This window comes from Phyllobates terribilis, unplaced genomic scaffold (assembly GCF_046119375.1).
Source record: "Phyllobates terribilis strain yellow unplaced genomic scaffold, ASM4611937v1 Scaffold_5__5_contigs__length_657084704, whole genome shotgun sequence".
In the NCBI taxonomy this organism is placed as follows: Eukaryota; Metazoa; Chordata; class Amphibia; order Anura; family Dendrobatidae; genus Phyllobates; species Phyllobates terribilis.
In genome coordinates this window covers 519,695,236-519,716,621 of record NW_027362765.1, presented here as the reverse complement: position 1 = coordinate 519,716,621, position 21,386 = coordinate 519,695,236, and the positions used below count along the sequence as shown (strand labels likewise).

At 47.2% G+C, this 21,386-nt stretch overlaps 1 protein-coding gene across 1 annotated transcript in view; it reads left to right on the top strand.

The window, feature by feature from the left end:
* The first annotated feature begins 2,168 nt into the window (after positions 1–2,168).
* TLL2 (tolloid like 2) overlaps positions 2,169–21,386 on the top strand; it is a 324,249-nt gene continuing 305,031 nt past the window's right edge. Inside the window, exon 1 of the mRNA XM_073685707.1 lies at positions 2,169–2,532. Within this exon, the coding sequence (XP_073541808.1) occupies positions 2,364–2,532 (169 nt within the window). The 5' untranslated portion in view covers positions 2,169–2,363. The remainder of the gene's footprint in view (positions 2,533–21,386) is intronic.

Genomic DNA, 21,386 nt, shown 5'->3' with positions numbered 1-21,386 from the left:
GGTGTAGGTATTATACATAACGCTGTGTTGTGTTAAGTACTTGTATTATACACAGTGCTGTGTTGTGTCAGGTACTGGTATTATACATGGATCTGTGCTGATCGGGTACTGGTATTATACCTGGTGCTGAGCTAGGTACTGGTATTATACAAGGTGCTGTGTTGGGTCAGGTACTGGTATTATACATGGCGTTGTGTTGTTTTAGGTACTGGTATTATACAAGGTGCTGTGTTGTGTCAGGTACTGGTATTATACAAGGTGCTGTGTTGTGTCAGGTACTGGTATTATACAAGGTGCTGTGTTGTGTCAGGTACTGGTATTGTACAAGGAGCTGTGTTGTGTCAGGTACTGGTATTATACACGGTGCTGTGTTGTGTCAGGTACTGGTATTGTACAAGGAGCTGTGTTGTGTCAGGTACTGGTATTATACAAGGTGCTGTGTTGTGTCAGGTACTGGTATTGTACAAGGAGCTGTGTTGTGTCAGGTACTGGTATTATACATGGTGCTGTGTTGTGTCAGGTACTGGTATTATACATGGTGCTGTGTTGTGTCAGGTACTGGTATTGTACAAGGAGCTGTGTTGTGTCAGGTACTGGTATTATACACGGTGCTGTGTTGTGTCAGGTACTGGTATTATACAAGGTGCTGTGTTGTGTCAGGTACTGGTATTGTACAAGGAGCTGTGTTGTGTCAGGTACTGGTATTATACATGGTGCTGTGTTGTGTCAGGTACTGGTATTACACTTGTCACTGTGTTGTGTCAGGTATTGGTACTGTACAAGGTGCTGTGTTGTGTCAGGTACTGGTATTATACATGGTGCTGTGTTGTGTCAGGTACTGGTATTGTACAAGGAGCTGTGTTGTGGCAGGTACTGGTATTATACACGGTGCTGTGTTGTGTCAGGTACTGGTATTATACACGGTGCTGTGTTGTGTCAGGTACTGGTATTGTACAAGGAGCTGTGTTGTGGCAGGTACTGGTATTATACACGGTGCTGTGTTGTGTCAGGTACTGGTATTATACACGGTGCTGTGTTGTGTCAGGTACTGGTATTGTACAAGGAGCTGTGTTGTGGCAGGAACTGGTATTATACACGGTGCTGTGTTGTGTCAGGTACTGGTATTATACAAGGTGCTGTGTTGTGTCAGGTACTGGTATTGTACAAGGAGCTGTGTTGTGTCAGGTACTGGTATTATACATGGTGCTGTGTTGTGTCAGGTACTGGTATTACACTTGTCACTGTGTTGTGTCAGGTATTGGTACTGTACAAGGTGCTGTGTTGTGTCAGGTACTGGTATTACACTTGTCACTGTGTTGTGTCAGGTATTGGTACTGTACAAGGTGCTGTGTTGTGTCAGGTACTGGTATTACACTTGTCACTGTGTTGTGTCAGGTACTGGTATTATACATGGTGCTGTGTTGTGTCAGGTATTTCTAGTATACACGGTAGTTTGCTTTGTCAGGTACTGACTTGTTAGAAAAACTTTTAAGAGCTCTGCATGGCTTTATACAGCACTATACACGTCTCTGTACAGTACTCGGCACCACACACGGCTCTGCACCGTAATCAGCTTGGTACAGTACTCGGCAGCACACACAGCTCGGAACAGTACTCGGCACCACACACAGCTCGGTACAGTACTCGGCACCACACACAGCTCGGTACAGTACTCGGCACCACACACAGCTCGGTACAGTACTCGGCACCACACACAGCTCGGTACAGTACTCGGCACCACACACAGCTCGGTACAGTACTCGGCACCACACAGCTCGGTACAGTACTCGGCACCACACACAGCTCGGTACAGTACTCGGCACCACACACAGCTCGGTACAGTACTCGGCACCACACACAGCTCGGTACAGTACTCGGCACCACACACAGCTCGGTACAGTACTCGGCACCACACACAGCTCGGTACAGTACTCGGCACCACACACAGCTCGGTACAGTACTCGGCACCACACACAGCTCGGTACAGTACTCGGCACCACACACAGCTCGGTACAGTACTCTGCAGCACACAGGGGCCGGCGCTGTGCGGAGAAGTTGCGGGCAGCCCCGGGTGAGCGCTGCTTTATAATGAGCTGAGAGCAGGGAGCGGCTGATTGGAGGAGGCAGCCAATGAGGAACACCCCGGCCGGGGACTAGTGAGCACGGAGCCCGCCCCCGGCCGCACTGCCCCCTGCACCCCTTATACGCCGCCTGCAGCCACGATCCCCCCACAAGTATCATCTGCCGCCCGGCGCTGTACCGCTGCTGCGCCCCCACATATCAGCCCACCTGCAGCCCCTGCCTCACTCCCACCATACAGACCAGTCCTGTGTCCTCCCTCCAAACTTGTAGTGTGTGCAGTAATGAGTGGCTGCGGAGCCCATGTGAGGCGGCGGTGCACACTGACATCTGTAGCCCTGACCTTCCTGTGGGGCATCCGCCTGGCCATGGGGCACGATTACCAGTTTGGCTTGGAATACTTAATGGAAGATAACACGGAGGAGCCGGAGTACAAGGACCCGTGCAAGGCTGGTAGGTGCATGCTGCTCTTCTTCCATTCATCACTACATGCCATTGGATCTGATCTGCACTAACTTGTTGTCACTAATGTAACAATTTTTCCTTGTTCTCACAATTATTTCAATGATCTTAAAAAAAACCTACCTACCTATATATATATATATATATATATATATATATATATATATATATATATATATATATATATATATATATATATATATATATATATATATATATATATATCTCACGACTAATTTTGCAACCAAGATTTCCATTATGTCCAAAAAAATGCAAAGTTCTCCCTAATTGTACCGATCCTCGTTAGTCCATCGTATCTGATCCTGTAGCCGCCATTCACATGCAAATAGATGACGGCAGCGTTCACATCTTTATTAATCTTCGCCCCTGGTTGTCGTTCCGGCAGCACATTATGAGGCCGCTCAGGATCTGCTGTTAGTTGAACTCCATCAAATTTCGGAATAATAGTGATACATTGACCAATCTGTTCACTTTTTGTAGAAATCCGGTGTCAAAGTTTGGATTGAGTAAGAACAACTAATTATCCTGCCGCTCAATATTTGGGGCAAAATATTTATTTATTTATTTTGCTTCCTTGCATTTTTAGGTTCAATGTTCCCTTTGAATATTATATCCCGAGCTGTCCTCTTATGTCTTTTATATTTTATTAAACTTGAGTGGTGAGTAATAATAGGCCATTGTATCCCCCTCCAGTAGTCTCCACCAAGCTTACATAGGGCCCTGAATGGAAAATTTGGCTGATAATACAGTATAAGGCTAGGTGCAGATGAGCATGTATTCTCTCATCCGATCTGATCATAGTGTGATCCAATTCACTTGGATGAGAAGATGGAGAAAAAAAATTCTCCATCTTCTCTATTCTGTCAGTTTGTGGAAATCGGATTACACTCAGATGTCATCCAAGTGCAGTCCGATGGTTTCCACGCAGTCATTGACTTCCATGGCCGAGTGCGATCCAAATATCGGATCAAACTCGAGCATGCAGCTATTTTTTTTTCCTCCGACCCACTCAGTCCGAGGAAAAAGTCTGACGTGCACAGCCCCATAGAATAACATTGGTCAAAGTGCAATTTGATGTTTTGTCTGATCGCACTCGGACCGAAAATACGGCCATGTGCACGAGCCCTAAACCCTGCACTACCTTACATCTAGGCAGATTTGCTAAGCAGGATCTTTGGAAAGCAAAGAATATAGGGGCTCATTCAGACATCCATTTTTTTTCACGTACAAGAAAAAACGTTTAGTTTAGTTTAATCAGCCATTTTGGTACAAGTCTCATCAGTGTTATCTGAGTCTCATCAGAGTTTGGTCCAAGATTTATCAGTTTTTCTCAGATCAGAAAAAGAATAAAAAGTTTCTCTACTATGTCCTATTTAGCAGCCCATGAAAAGCAGACAGCACTCAGATGGCATACAAGTGCTGTCCGATTTATTTATTTTTTCACAGATCCATAGATTTGCATTGTGGAATTTGATCTGACACTCGGATCAATATCAGACATGTCTCTGCAATTCTGCACGGATCACTCAGTCCGCAAAAGAAAATTGGACTTGTGAACAGTCCCATAGACAATCATATGTAAGAGTGCTATCCACGAAAAACACGGGAAAAAGTGGGCATGTCTGTTTCTGATGCAAGAAGAATTCACCAATGCAAATCTATGGGTCCATGAAAATCTCTGACATCACACTGATGGCGTCTTATAGTTACATCCCAGTGCTGTCAGTTTGTCATTGACTGCAAGGAGAAGCTCGGGAAACCTCTCATTATTTATTTATTTTTTTGCATATGAGAAGTGTTTGGAGAAACACTTGGAAAATTGGGCAAACACTTGGCAGATGAGATTTAATGTAGATAAATGTAGAGTAATGCAGCTAGGATGGAGTAATCCTATTATTGCATATACATTAAATGGGATTCTACTCATGACTGCAGAAGAGAAGTACTTAGGTATTCTGGTTACAAGTAAGCTGAGCAGCAGTACTCAATGTCAAGCAGCAGCCGCAAAAGCAAACAAGAATTTAGGGTGTATAAAAAGAGATAAAATCCTGCGATCCCAACGTACTGTTACCCTTTATAAATCACTGGTGAGGCCACATCTGGAATATGCGATCCAGTTTTGGGCTCCACATTTTAAAAAGAATATTCAGACGTTAGAGTCAGTTCAAAGGCGGGCTACTAGATTATTACAGGGGATGGAAGACCTCTCCTATGATAAGAGGTTGGAAAAGTTGAGCTTGTTTAGCTTAGAAAAACGAAGCCTCAGAGGGAATCTCATTTATAAATATAAGTGTGATCAGTACAAAGTACTGGCATATGACTTATTACTTCCAAAGTCCATACTAAGGACCAGGGGGCACTCAGTACAAATGGAAGAAAGGCGATTCTGGCTTTTAAAAAAAGGACTGGATGATTTCCTCGATGCACATAACATTGTGAGTTATAGATAATTTAGCGACAAAATGTACAATTGGTGGAGAAAGGTTGAACTTGATGGACCGCAGTCTTTTTTTTCAGCCTTTGTAACTATGTAAGATCTGCTGAAAAGCCGATCCACAAAAACAGGTGGTAATTACTCAGACAAGTAGTGATGGAAGCCAAACTGTGGAGGCAGGAGAATGGCATCTGGACAATCTGTTCTCTAAAGAAGCCACTGCTGACCAGCTGATCGCCGCAGGTCTGGCACTGGAAATGGGATTTTACAGGAAGACTAGTGAAATGAATAGGTGACCATTAGTGATGAGCGCACGTGCTCGTTACTCGAGTCTGCTTAGGGTGCTCGGGTATGCACCAAGTATCACGGGTTCTCAAGTGCAATGGTAGAGTCCTCGCAGCCGCATGTTTTGTGGCTGTTGGCCACAAAAGATGCAGGGATTGCCTTACATACACTGGCAATCCCCGCATGTTTTGTGGCTGACTACTGCTAAACATGTGGCCGCGGGGACTCGAACATGTCACTCGAGCACCCGCGATACTTGGTGCATACCTGAGCACTGTAGGCAAACTCCAGTAACGAGCACTTGCGCTCATCACTACTGACTATATGTTCTACAGAGTCAAAGACTTCCTTTGCGGTGTATTGATTTTAGAGGGGTCCTTGCACAGTTTTTATGGCGCATAGTCAGGTGTTGTCGTGTTAAGTTGGGCATTCAACATTCGTGAAGCTGAAGGTTCCCATACACATAAGAGAAAAGTCAGCCTGACCTTGCCCATTTCGGCTGGGTTGATTAACGTATGTGTGCTGGGGCTTCCTTTTACGCTCCTCCAAGAGATGATGTCTGGGGAGAGAAGGATGGGGCATGTTGAATTTCCATGCCCAATCCTTTTGTTCTCTGGGTAAATTAGCTGGCACATTAAAATGGTACACTGAAGCAATAACGCACACTAGGAGATTAGCATTGGGCCGGTACTTACTAAATTTATAGGGCCAATTCATTCCCTTGATAAAGTTGAATTCTAATAATGGCAATTGTCTAGTCTATTTCCTTCTTTTCCATAGATGTCTTCTATTTTAGTCATTTGGAAAAAAAAAAAAAAGAGCGCAAACAATACTCAATGGTGAAATCTTTACGGACTCTTCTCCACTGTGTGTTGCCAAATGTAGTCCCAGGCTATATAGACAATTTCTAGTCACATTACTAAAATCATCGAAAATGTATCTAGAAATTAGTCTGTTTGGCTGGATTCACACAACTGTGTGTCAGGGTCCAAGTATGGACTGCATGCACCGACCAGCTGAAGGTGTTTATTTTGGGTCAGGAGACCCCCGGCTTGTCCGTTCTGCACGGACTGTGTCATACGGATGTTTAGGCGACTGTACTAAAACATGTGCCAGTCATGTCCGCAAATTGTTATCCACTGAGCACAGAGACAGTACACTGACGGAAGATACAGCCTTTAGGGCTTGTTCGGACGACAGCACACGGACCAATGTTATTGAATAGGGCTGTCAGATGTCAGTCTTTTCGCATGGATGGAATGCACACATGGATTATAATTGCATCCCATTTTTATGGATACATTGCAGTTAATAGTATAGGAACCTATTTGGTCTTGTAAATTTTTTTTACTGCTGACTTATAAAAACGGATGCCACATGGATGACACACAGATGTAAAAACCCGACACATGGATTACACACGGATAACGTGCAGATGCAATATGGAAGGAAAGTGTTTTTTTTCTTTTTCCTGGATAAAAATAGGACGATTCTTCATACGCTGATCTGCACCTTAATCTGCAGCAATTCCTGAATCTTTTCCATAGATTTTGATTAAAGAGGTTAACCGGGACTATTTCATTCTTTTTTCTTATAGGGCTAAGAACTTACAGTTAACTAGCCGTGAACTACCCGCCTATTGTGCCTGGCGCCAATATCTGCCGGCTCAGAGCGGTCACGGACTGTTCCTGCCGGCAATTCTTGTGCTTCCAGTGATATCACTTCTCGCTCTGCTCTGTTGATGATGCGTCTCTGCTGATGTCAGCTGGCTCCCCGCTGCATAACTGTGAAGAGCCAACTGTCAATCAGCATAATATCAGCAGTTACGTCCTTTTAACAGAGCAGCCCAGAAGAGGAAGAGCTGCTCTGTTGAGGTGGAGCAGCTGAATCACCAGCAGGACCCGTCTGTGATCTCTATAAGCCAGCACTGGCAGAACAGGCAGTTAGTTAGCAACTACCTACCTGCAAGTTCTTAGCCCCATAAGAAAGAAATAAAATAGTCCTGGATAATGCCTTTCATTGTATATTCACTCTATTAGAAATATCCATACTTTGAATTGTATAGAGAAGAATTTAGTTGTAACATTATTTAGAATATAAAATATATACTGGGCTTGTATGTGAAGTAAAGGCCCCGTCACACTAAGCGACACTACAGCGATCCTGACAACGATACGACCTGTCAGGGATCGTTGCTGCGTCGCTGTGTGGTCGCTGGTGAGATGTCAAACAGTCAGATCTTCCCAACGATGCAGCAGCGATGCGGCAACCCGTAGCGACCTGTATAACGATGCACGCCTATGTGTTTCTGTGTCTGAGTCGTTAACAAGGTCGTTGGTAAGGTGTCAAACACGCATGCTACCCAGCGGGGCTTCAACGATCAAAGAAATGTCCAGACCTTTCCGACACGACCAGCGATCTCACAGCAGGGGCCTGGTCGCTGCTAAGTGTCAAACGTAGCGAGATCGCTACTGAGGTCGCTGTTGCGTCACAAAACTTGTGACTCAGCAGCGATCTCGCTAGCGATCTCGCTTAGTGTGACGGGGGCTTTAGTAAACCAATATACACTAAGCCTTATATCTATAGAAGTTTATAATAGATGGTAAACATCGTTCAGCTCTAATTGACAGGTAAATAGCTGTAATCTGTGTATAATTAACCACCTTGGCCTTGCTAGATGTGTGTGCATTGTACTCCTCAAGCACAGTTCATAAGCCAGTGCAAAGCTTGGCCATACATGTTACACTAAGTTCACCCATATCAGGTGCTGTATGCGGAGCACTGCATGGGGGTTTCAATGGAAACCCTGACAGAGCCACGACGGACCCATTCACTATTATGAGGTCAACTATTATGAGTCACTTTGGACTCTGTCTGGCGTTCATCTTCTACAGCTGTGCACGAATGCATGGTAGACTAAGCTTTTATGCACATCTGAGAAAGGTGGACTACCCTGACAGATACCAGATGAAGTCCAAAAGTGACTTATAATCAGGCCTGACATGTATAACACATTGGGTACAGTAGCTCAATGCAGGATGTGCTGTAAATGTTTTCATAAGAATTTGGGTGAGTTATGAAATGTCATATAAATGTCTGTTCTGCTCCTGATCTAAGGATCTCGGCTTTTTAGTGGAGATGAATCTGAGCTGCACTTTCTGTACACGCTCAGTAGTGAGGCAGTGCTGTGGAGTTGGGGAAATTGAGGAGTCAGAGCTGGAGGTTTGGCTTACTGACTCCACAGCCCTGCTTATAATAGTCTGCCTCATAATATTGAACGACTGTCAATCTTTACATTGGAATCCTGTTTTTCGGGGATCAGACGGACACCCAGATGCAGTGCTCAGTGCAGACCACTGGATATGTGTGAACCTAGCCTTAGATAACTGTTGGATGAACATGTGAAACGAGCCTCAACTATATCTCCCGACTCCCTCATATGCAGGAATGGTCAAGCATCCCTGTTTTCTCTATGAATTGAGTGTTTTGGGGAGAGGGGGCAGGGTGCAAAAGTGATAATTTACTGTGTAATCACTGACTGTTGTGTTTGATGATTTCCCCCCAAAAAAACTGTAACAAAAACCCACTCCATGGCTATATGGCTATGTTCACACTGCGTTTTTTTCAGAAATTTTTGGAGCGTAAACTTTCCAAAATCCTCCTCAAAAACTCTTGGAAAACTCTTCCAATTCATTTCTTTAGAAAATCCACTTTGCTGTCATATGTGGAATTTTTGGAGCCTTTTTTTTCCTAAAGAGGTTTTGAAAGACTCCTGGGGGAAAACAGAAAGTGCATGTCATTTCCTTGAAGCGGATCCTAAAGGAAAGCTTTCCAAACCAGGCACGGTCTAATCAGAAGGCTGGAAAGAAAACCTCTTCTAAATTTCTTCAAAATAGCTTCAGGAAACATTTCAAGAAAGAAAAACTTCTCCTAATCCTCCCCAAAAAAGGAAAAGGAAACAAATTTCTGTAGATGTTTCTGCTTGAAAACTCTTGGGTTTCAAACTCCTGAGTCCAAAATGACTCATACCATCAGGCTATAATTCCACAGAACTTTATGCTAAAGACGCTTCTTAATGACATTGACCGTATGATTACCTATTTTCAGCATAAAGGAGTCCTGGAAGGGATATGGCCCCCACAGAGCCCTGATCTCAACATTGTGTCTGTCTGAGACTACCTGAAGAGATAGTAGGATTTATACAAGCCTTCATCCACATGAGATCTGTGGTTAGTTCTCCAAGATGTTAGGAGCAACCTCCCTGCAGAGTTCCTTCAAAATTTTTATGCAAGTGTAGAAGAATTGATGAAAGCAAAGGGCGGTGAGACCAAATATTGATGTGATTTTAAAATTCTTTTTTATTTATTCACTTTGCATTTTGTTAATAGATGAAAATAAACTATTTACACTAGCAGCATTTCTTCCCACATCTTCCTAATACTTTTGTACAGTACTGTGAAGGGAAGCTCAGCAGGCTGCACTAGTCGTAGACACCAAACATGTATAGGTTCTTTTTTATTTAAGTGGTGAAACGAAATTCCAAAGTTTGATTTAAAAAAAAAAAAAAAAAAATGGCGCCATTTTCCAAGCACTGTAGCGTCTCCATTTTTCGGGATCTGGGGCAGGGTGAGGGCTTATTTTTTGCATGCCGAGCTGAAGTTTTTATTGATACCATTTTGGGGTAGATTTGATGTTTTAATCGCCCGTTATTGCATTTTATTGCAATATTGCGGCGACCATAAAACGTAATTCTGGCGTTTAGAATTTTTTTCTCATTACGGCGTTTACCGATCGGATTAATTCTTTTTTTATATTGATAGATCGGGCGATTCTGAACTCGGCGATACCAAATATGTATATGTGGGGTTTATTTTTATTATTTTATTTTGAATAGTGCGAAAGGGGGGTGATTTAAACTTTTATATATTTTTTTTTTTTAAAAAACATTTTTTTTTTCACTTTTTGCTTGCTTCTATAGTCTCCATAGGAGACTAGAAGCAGCAACTGTCCGATCGCCTCTGCTACATAGAGGTGATGAGCAGATCACCTCTATGTAGCAGAAATGCTCCTGTGCTATGAGTGTGGCACCCCAGGGTTCTGGTTACCACAGTAATAGCAATATTACGTCTGTGAGCAGGTGGGAGGTCTCCTGGTCAGGAATCCTAAGCATGCCACACCTCCTGCCCAGTCCTGGGAGGGGAAGAACTTCCCCTATATAAACTGGGGCTGAGGTGGGGTTAGAAAAGAACACAGACAGAGACAGAGACACAGTCTGGTCTGGTGTGGATCAGTTACAGGGAAAATAAGAACAGGAGCTCTGTGGGAGCAGGAGTGAGTGCCAGAGGCTGGAAGCTAGATAGCTCGCCTTGGCTGAAGAGATCTCACCGGACACGGAGTCCGAGGCTGTGGGGACTGTTCCATACCCAGCAGCAGAAACCGACCGGCAGGGGATTTCAGGTCCTCTGGCCAAGAAACCCGAAGGCACGGTCACACGCAAGGGACCAGCACCGCCGTCGTGGAGCGGAGGCTACCAGAAGGCCCCGAGTCACCGGCCATACGGGTGAGCACCACACGGTACACTCAGTGACGTGGGCTACTTTTACCCGCTTCTAGCAAGGTAGCCAAGAAGAGTACAATTAGATGGGGAGGCCTACAACTCCGCCTGGCCAGGGGAGATCCTGTCTGCTCACGGACTGACCAGGCCCCGATCGCTAGCCAGTACTCCCGGGAGGGTCTACCTTTGCCACCAGTAAAGACCCTGAACTACACCGCACCGTCTCTGAGTGGTTCCTGGTGCCTGCGTGCAAATCCGCTATCCCCATCATCCACGTCCGCTGCCCTGAGGCCATACCCCTCCCGTTGGGGGTTATACTACCCACGCTGCACAACTGTACCACCGGCCTCAGCGGTCTGCCCTGCAGCGGCGGTTTCATAACCGCATTCAACGGGTGGCGTAGTCGAACAATATCACATCTGCCACTAAAAACATCGCCACTTAGTTTGACACCCTGGGCACGGACCGGGTCACCGCCACGAGGACTACCACCCCCAACAGATCTTCCCCGGTATTCCCCGCGTGCGCAACGCTACACAACACAGGCCCAGGGGGCGCGTCAACCTTTGGCGTAGTCGGCAGGATTCCGTGCCCGCAACCACCGGGTACTGCGCGCCTGAAAAAGACTGATAAACTTACCTGTGGTGAAGATTCCCGCCATCCGTGGAGTTTTCACGCCATCTTCTTCCCGCCATCCGTGGAGTTTTCACGCCGTTGGACGCCATCTTGAGGATGCCGCACGGGAAGAAGAATGGGCGTGGACTCCGAAAGCGCGCGAGAACTGAAGCCCCGCCTCACGTCCGGACGTTGCGTAAGGTCCTGGAAGGAACCCAGCAGACGCCGACGTCACAGGAGCGCGACGGAAGGTCCTCAACCCTGACGATCCACTGCGGAGCCGCGGCCTACGGAAGAGGATCATCGCAAGGTAGGCCACGGTCCACTAGGGGGGAGGAGGATGTCGGATACGGAGGAGAGCTTCACTGCCACAGCCACCGCCAGCACCACCGCTGCTGCGGTCATGCCTTTCACCATGCCCTATATCCCGGGGGCAGCCTGGCTACCCCAGTACTCAGGGTAGTCACATACCCTAAATGACTTCAGAGAAAGGCTGGATAGCCTCTTCCAGGTGTACCCCCTCACAGAAGAGCAAAAAGTGAGCATCCTGGTGGCTCAATTAACAGGGGCAGCCCAAAGGGAGGTAAAGTCCTGGCCACCTGGGAGGAAGAGGACTGTCAGAGAGATACTAGCCCGGCTGAAAGACACATTTGACACCCGCACCTCAGCCGAAATAAAGCTCCGATTTTACGGGTGCAAACAGCGGGCACATGAGAGTATAAGAGACTATGCTTTAAACCTACAAGAGGCCCTGAGAGCCATTAAGCAGGCAGACCCTGACAGCGTGGGAAATGAAGATAAGCTGTTGACTGAACAATTTATTGAGGGTCTACTGTGCAATGCCCACCAAACCCAGTTGCGGGCAATGGCCTTACAGGACCCTGACCTGGACTTTGCACAGTTCAAGGACAGAGCCATCCGGGTGCTCCGAGAACCGTCACCAGGTGGCGCTGTGACCCACAGGCGCCCTGCTATCACTTACCACCAGGAGACGGCGCCCTTGTCTGCAGGGCCTGTGGGAGCTGATGCGCAGGCTTTAAACAGTGACCCGGCTACAGACCTGCACCATCAGGTTCAAGAGCTGACTAAGAGCGTTGCCGCGCTAACCCGAACTGTGCAGTCTTTACAGGTTTCTACTCCAGGGAAGATCCAGCTGGCATCCGGACCGGAGGATATCCCGTGGCGCCGACCAAGGAGGACCCCACCGGCCAGAGGAAGACCCAGCGACCGATACAACGAGGACGGACAACCCATCTGCCGCCGCTGCAATCAACCCGGACATATGGCAAGGTACTGTCCTTTAAACTGGCACAACCTGGGGTAGAGGGCCAACCCCTAGGAATAAGATCACCAGGCCCATCGAACTAGCGTGACAAATACGTGGGAGGACGTCCAGTCTTGCCTGTAGTACTGGATGGCATTCCTATGAGTGCCCTACTTGACACCGGGTCACAGGTCACCACCATCCCGTACGTGCTCTTCAAGCAGTACTGGAATGACTCGGATATAACCCGCTACCCAGACGACGACTTGAGTATCATCGCCAGCAATGGTCAGCCCGTGCCACAGATCGGATTTAAAGAGATGACCATTAAGATCGGTAAAGTCGAACTGGCAGCACAGGGACTGATCATTGTAGACATTGACAAGCGCGAGAGTCACCCAAAGATAACTCTAGGAACTAATGTGATTGAAAATTGTCTTGCAGAGGTGATTCTCATTTTACAGCAGGTTGCCAAGAACGCCAGCTCCGGCCAGCAGCGAGTGCTCCAAAAAGAGATCCGGGCACTGATGCGACGGCCACAGGTGGAACTCTCCGGTGGTGAGATTGGTAGCGTGAGAATGTGTGACCCTTTCCCTATTGCCATGCCCCCGAAAAGTGAAATGATGATTTGGTGCCGGGCAGCTATTGGTCTGAGAGGTAGAGATTACCAGGCAATGGTAGAACCAGTCTACTCAGATAGTAGGCCCACCATTTTGACGGCACGGGGGGTGGTTGATGTACGCCATGGGAGGGTGCCCGTTCGCATAATAAATATCGGGAAGAGGGAAGTGTACCTGCCCCGGTATGCTACGCTAGCCAAATTGTATACCATCAACCAAAATTCTGTACAGTCCGTGGAACCCTTGCCTCCATCTCATCCAGAGGAAGGTAACGGCTCTAAGCAACAAATGGAGGACTGGTGTCAGCAACTGCATTTGGGTACTGACTCCACTCCCTCACACCAGAAACAGGGAGTCTATCGGGTGGTTCGAGAGTACGAGAGAGTGTTTAGTAAACACCCGCTAGACTTCGGGCGAGTAAAGGGGGTAGAACACCACATCCCCACGGGAAACCATCCTCCCATAAAGGAGAGATACCGACCCGTACCCCCTGCACACTACCAACACGCCAAGGGGATGCTTAGAGACATGAAGGAGGCTGGGGTAATTAGGGATAGCTGTAGCCCCTGGGCAGCTCCACTAGTCTTGGTTAAAAAGAAAGACAACACCATGAGAATGTGTGTAGACTACCGGAAAATCAACCGTATCACACACAAGGATGCGTACCCCTTACCAAGGATAGAGGAGTCTTTGGCTGCTTTAAAATCTGCTAACTTCTTCTCCACTTTGGATCTCACTAGCGGGTACTGGCAGGTTCCTGTAGCAGAGGCGGACCGGGAGAAGACCGCATTCACCACCCCGATGGGACTTAGCGAGTTTACCTGCATGCCGTTCGGACTCTGCAACGCACCAGGAACCTTCCAACGATTGATGGAATGCTGTCTGGGACACCGGAACTTTGAGACGGTCCTGCTGTACCTGGACGATGTTATAGTTTATTCCAAAACCTACGAGGACCACCTGAAACACCTGGCGGAAGTGTTCGAAGCCCTGGCAAACTACGGTCTGAAGGTGAAACCGTCGAAGTGTCACCTGCTAAAACCAAAAGTGCAGTACCTGGGACACGTGGTGAGTGCTGACGGAGTGGCTCCCGACCCTGATAAGATCACCGCGATTAAGGAATGGCCAAGACCCTCCAGCGTAAAGGAAGTGCGGCAGTTCCTCGGGTTGGTAGGCTACTACCGAAGATTCATTCCCGGTTTCACCAAAAAGGCAGCTCCTATGCAGGACCTCCTGATAGGCCAGTCCAGGAAGGCCAAGAACCAGAAGCCGCCCTTCAGATGGGAGAAGCTGGAAGAAGAGTCCTTCCGCCAGCTGAAGATGGCCCTCACGGGGGATGAAATCCTGGCGTACCCGGATTACAGCCAGCCCTTTATCCTCTACACCGACGCAAGTAACATCGGGCTAGGAGCCGTACTGTCCCAGATCCAGCAGGGGAGAGAACGGGTAATTGCTTACGCCAGCCGAAAACTGCGACCCTCCGAAAGAAACCCTGAGAATTACAGCTCATTCAAGCTAGAGTTCCTGGCAGTGGTGTGGGCAGTCACCGAACGCTTTAAGCACTACCTCGCCTCTTCCCGGTTCACCGTGTACACGGATAACAACCCGTTGACACACCTGGACACTGCAAGACTCGGTGCCCTGGAGCAGAGATGGATGGCCTGCCTGTCCAACTATGAGCTCACGATCAAATACCGGGCAGGACGCTCCAATACCAACGCGGATGCCTTGTCCAGAATACCAAACCTACCGGACGTAGGGGAAGATCCAGAGGAACTGGAAGAAGTTGAACTCCCCGCGTTTCACCGTCATGGGACTACCCAGTATGCCCACCGTGTAAGGGGTAAGCAATCCGCTACGTTCAACCCCTTACCTCATTACAACTGGGCAGAAACGCAAGACAGTGACCCCGCCGTCCGACTGGTGAAGGAGATGCTGACTCAGCCAGATGCCCGCCTTGACCCAGACGCTCCGGAGGAGACCAAGCAACTGTGGGCTGAGAAGAGTCGACTGTTCCTTTACAAGGGGAAGTTGTGCCGCAGAATGGTTAACTCCCGGACGCATGAACTGGTCTGGCAAGTAGTGGTGCCAAGAAGAGACGCGGCAATGGTACTGGAGGCATACCACGACGGAGCTGGGCAATTCGGATGGAAGAAGCTGGAGTTCCTGCTGCGCGGGCGGTTCCACTGGGTAGGCATGAGAGGGACCATCGAGAGGTGGTGCAGAGACTGTGGCCCATGCAACCTAAGAAGGAAGGACCGTGCCAGCCAGAAGACTCCCCTGCAGTCCATCGTCACCAGGCAGCCATTGGAACTGGTAGCCTTGGACCATGTAAAACTGACCCCCAGCAGAAGTGGCTACGTCTATGCGTTAACCATCGTGGATCACTACTCCCGGTTCTTGGTTGTAGTCCCCGTCAAGGACTTAACGGCTCAAACAGCAGCTAGAGCCTTCCAGCAGCACTTCTGTCGTCCACACGGATACCCAGAGCAGGTGCTGACGGACCAAGGACCTGCCTTTGAAGCGGAAGTCTTCCAGGAGTTCTGCACTCTGTATGGCTGCCGGAAGATAAGAACAACACCCTATCATCCGCAAACCAATGGACTCTGCGAGAAGATGAACCAGGTGGTGATAGACCTTCTGAAAACGTTGCCCCTGGAAGAACGCAGTCTGTGGCCTGAGAAACTGCCTGATCTGGTGGACCTATACAACCACATCCCTGTAGGTTCTACCAACTGTACCCCGGCTTACCTAATGAGAGCAAGACCTGGTAAGCTGCCTGTTGATCTGGATATGGGAGTCCTGACACCCGAGGACACTTCACCAGAAGCAGACTGGGACACAGAGAGGCAGCAGCAGTACCGGAAAGTACAGGAGAGCGTTGAGCGAAGTCTCTGTCAAGCAAGAGAAAGACAGGAGAAGACTTACAACCAGCATGCTCCCGCTGTTCCCCTGGTACCTGGAGAGCAGGTCTTGAAGAGGAAAAGACGGCTCCACAAGCTGGACGACCAGTGGGAGAAGGACCCGTACACCGTACTGCCATCAAGCCATGAAAACCCGAAAGTCTGCACAATCAGTAAGGATGGAGGAGAAACCACAGCCATTGTCTCCCGAGATCACCTGAAGAAGTGTCCCGAGCAGCTACGAAACCCTGAAGAAGATCACGAAAACCCTCGACCCGCAGAGGAAAGGGAAGAGATGGTCAGTACTGTACTCGGAGACTTCCCTCGGTCTTGGACACAGGTAAATGGCGCTGTTGTGGTACCCGTCCTCACCTTCCTCCAGCCAGCATCCCAAGTGCCTACGGAAAAACAGGTAGAGCTGGAAGAGCAGCCGGTCCAGGAGGCAGAAGACCCCACACAAGCAGACCAGGAGAATCGACCCTCTGCTTATAGTGAGCCTGCCGTGCCCCTAGTGAGCCAAAGAGTCCGTAGACAGCTGCCCAGCTTACCTTTAACAGCTCCTACACCCTGTAGTGCAGGACCAGTTAGTCAGCTCCGTAGGTCCACTAGAGCCACTAGAGGCCAGTTGCCCGTACGTTGGAGGATCTAAAGTGTTTAGACTGTTTTATTGATATTTACCTGTTTACTGTTGCTTGTAAATAATTATGTTTTTCCAGTTATTTTATAGGTACCTTTTGTGGATTTACTAGAACTCTATTGTATATATGTTTGGAGCGTAACCCAGGAACGGACTAAAGACTGTTAAAGACTCGGGGCAGGACAGACCCCTACCTGGTTACGGCTCCCTGTTCTTTGGTGAAATGGACACCCTTTTTGCTTCAAAAGTTGCACCCGGTTGCGGACACGCCGTGACCACCTTAACGTGTTTTTTCTTATTGTATTGTTCCTGTTTATACCCTGTTATGTTTTCAAAAATATGTTTAGTCCCGGAGTACTAAATTTTACTAGGGGGGAATGTGGCACCCCAGGGTTCTGGTTACCACAGTAATAGCAATATTACGTCTGTGAGCAGGTGGGAGGTCTCCTGGTCAGGAATCCTAAGCATGCCACACCTCCTGCCCAGTCCTGGGAGGGGAAGAACTTCCCCTATATAAACTGGGGCTGAGGTGGGGTTAGAAAAGAACACAGACAGAGACAGAGACACAGTCTGGTCTGGTGTGGATCAGTTACAGGGAAAATAAGAACAGGAGCTCTGTGGGAGCAGGAGTGAGTGCCAGAGGCTGGAAGCTAGATAGCTCGCCTTGGCTGAAGAGATCTCACCGGACACGGAGTCCAAGGCTGTGGGGACTGTTCCATACCCAGCAGCAGAAACCGACCGGCAGGGGATTTCAGGTCCTCTGGCCAAGAAACCCGAAGGCACGGTCACACGCAAGGGACCAGCACCGCCTTCGTGGAGCGGAGGCTACCAGAAGGCCCCGAGTCACCGGCCATACGGGTGAGCACCACACGGTACACTCAGGGACGTGGGCTACTTTTACCCGCTTCTAGCAAGGTAGCCAAGAAGAGTACAATTAGATGGGGAGGCCTACAACTCCGCCTGGCCAGGGGAGATCCTGTCTGCTCACGGACTGACCAGGCCCCGATCGCTAGCCAGTACTCCCGGGAGGGTCTACCTTTGCCACCAGTAAAGACCCTGAACTACACCGCACCGTCTCTGAGTGGTTCCTGGTGCCTGCGTGCAAATCCGCTATCCCCATCATCCACGTCCGCTGCCCTGAGGCCATACCCCTCCCGTTGGGGGTTATACTACCCACGCTGCACAACTGTACCACCGGCCTCAGCGGTCTGCCCTGCAGCGGCGGTTTCGTAACCGCATTCAACGGGTGGCGTAGTCGAACAGTATCACATCTGCCACTAAAAACATCGCCACTTAGTTTGACACCCTGGGCACGGACCGGGTCACCGCCACGAGGACTACCACCCCCAACAGATCCGGCTCCGGGTATTCCCCGCGTGCGCAATGCTACACAACACAGGCCCAGGGGGCGCGTCATGAGCGCCGACCACTAAGTGGCGCTCATAGCGATCAGCTCATGACAACCACTGGAGTCTGCTGCAGACCCAGGGTTGTCATGCCCACGCATCGGTGACCCGCGATTACGTGCCGGAGTCACCAATGGGTGGGGTAAGTGACGCGCTTCCGGCGCGGCGATGTTAAATGCCGCTGTCAGAGATTGACAACGGCATTTAACATGTTAACAGCCGCGGGTGGATTGGATTGTGATTACAGCTGCGGCTGTTGCGGGCGCATGTCAGCTGTAATAATCAGCTGACATGTGCCCGGTTCAGTGAGGGCTCAGCGCCGAAGCCCACGCTGAACAGGGGGTGACAGCCTGGTGCGTACTATTACTGACCAGGCTGTAAAGGGGTTAAATGAGACTTTTGTTAAATATTTACTCCAAAGGTTTCCTTTGAGAAATCCTCTGCAACATTTAACTGTTCAAAGTGAATGTGACTTAAAAAAACCTCATAACCAACAGGTGTTTCATGATGTTGAGGAATTGTGTATTTTTTCTATAGGGAGACTAAAAAAATCAAACTTGTGGCCCCTCTGCTATATTAAAAAAGGCTGAGCCAATTCTGCTTCAAAAAATGCCTTAAAAAAAAAAAAAAAAAAAAGAAAAAGCAATAAACATAGCCGATTGCTATTGCGTATTTAGGTGTGGATTCCAGCTAAAAACATGCAGGAATAAACAACAACATTGTTGGGAACAAGCTATTATTCAGTGTGCCCACAATGCGTTTTTGGGGAGTTTGTGATGCTGCGTATTTTCGCAGCATCTTACAGTTCCTGCAAAGTGGATGGGATTCATAGAAATCTCCTGCCTGCTGTGCTTTTTTTTTTTTTTGCTCTGTGTAAACTGACCTGCGGTGCGTGTTTCAAATCCTCAACATGTCAATTTCTCTTGCAGGTACGCTGAGTTTTATGTGTAGGCTTTTCCCATAGACTTGCATTAAATGCGGAAAATTCGCAGACAAAATAATGCACATGTGTTTTTAGTACGTTTCCACAACGGAAATGCATCAAAAATGCTTGTAATCGGCACGATCATTAAAGGCTACGTTCAGTGGTGTAACTAGAGTCCCATGAACCCCGGTGGACCTGGGCCCCCACCTGCATGTTAGTCAGATGTATCAGCCCTTGTATCGTTCTAAATCCAATAAAGACATACATGTCTCCTCCTTCCCCCAATGTAATAATGTCCCCCGTCCTGGCTTCTGTCTTGTAATAATGTCCCCCATCCCGGTATAATGTCCCCCCATCCTGGTATAAAATGAGTTATGCATATGTAAGCTATAGTCCCTATGTTTTAAGGGAAGATATATTTTAATCTTTATATTACAGGTTATTTAATGAATCTAATTATCTGTCCTGCTTTCCAGCAGGGGCTTACTGACTATTTTGTTTATGTAATAACCCTTACAATATTCTTTATCATAGTCATCTATTAACTCTGATAACTCATTATAACTAGATCATTAAATGTGTTGTTTTCCAATATCGCTCCTATATAATCTTGGTGAGCTGTAGTTCTATTTATCAGCATCTGTTCCTGATTTTAATTCTTTTTTTATATATGATTCTGTAATAAAAATTTCTGTTTTTATAACTAATTTGCGTCACTTTCAGTTGTTGCGAGGATGCAGCCAGACACCTGGTGAGTCTTTGTGTATGTGTTTATTACCTGTGGCCTTTCTGCATCTAATGCAAGTCTATAGGGAAAAATCAGCACATAAAACTCAGCGTACCTGCAAGAGAAATTGACATGTTGCGGATTTGAAACATGCACCGCAGGTCAGATTACACTGAATAAAAAAAGAAGCACAGTGGGTAGGAGATTTCTATAAATCCCATCTACTTTGCTGAAACTGTATGACGCTGCGTGCTTGACACAGAAAAAATGCTCGTCAAAAACTCACCAAATACTCATCAGCCTCACGACTCGTGCACACGACCATAAAAATTGGACAAGTGCTGTCGGTCATTTTGACGGATAGAACTCGCCCCCATGTTATTCTATTGGGCTGTGCCCATGTTCGATGGGAAAAAAAAAAAAATCGCAGCATTCATGAGTTTCATCTGATTATTGGATTGCACTTGGCCATTCATGTCTATGGGTTCGTGGAAAAATTCGGACCGCACTCAGGTGACATCCGAGTGCAGTCAGATTTTCACAAACACAATGAATGTAGAAGATGGAGTTTGATCAGAGTGTGATTAGCATCGGACCGATTCTCTCAGATGAGAGAAAAATGGTCGCATGACTCTAGCCCTTGAAGGAAATAGTTGCCGGCCGTTAAGACAATTGCATTCAACACATGTTGAAATTCTTACAGTTGTCCTAATTTATTTTTTTTTATGGAAAAAGATCGAGGTTGTTAGTAGAAAAAGCAAAATATTACAATGACTTGTAAATGACCTAATGTCTCCATTATTAACCTGAATAACCTCTTGTTTTCTTTTTCTCTTAGTTACCCATTTTTTTCAGAATGTAATGTAACAGTCAATATTGCAACATTATATCTTACACAAAAATTTCTTTACACAACTATATAGTGGCTGTATATTTTAATCACCGAGCGCCTGTACTCAGTTTAAATAGTCATTCTGTGCTAACAAAGTCCTTTTAGAATATGCCAAAATGCAGCATTTTTTTGACGTTGCCTACATCAAAATGTGTAACAACAATCTGATCTGATTATTCCGTTTCTTTCTGAGTGTCCCCTATTTTGTATTTAGTGCAGATTTTTCTTACATGTTTTTTTTCATAGAATACAGAAAGGCTGGGAATCTGCACTTTAAAATGTAATTGCCTTTTTTGTGGCTCCCTTATGTTAAGTTCCCACAATGAATTTTTGGTGAGTTTTTGATGCTGCATATTTCCACTGCACAAATAACGCAGCGTCTTACAGTTTCAGCATAGAGAATGCGATTTATAGAAATCTCATACCCACTGTGTCATTTTTATGCATTGTGCTTGTTTTAAATCCGCAGCATGTCAATTTCTCTTGCTGGTATGCTGAGTTTTATGTGTGGCTTTTCCCCATAGAATTGTATTAGATGTAGAAAATCTGCAAGTAAAAACCG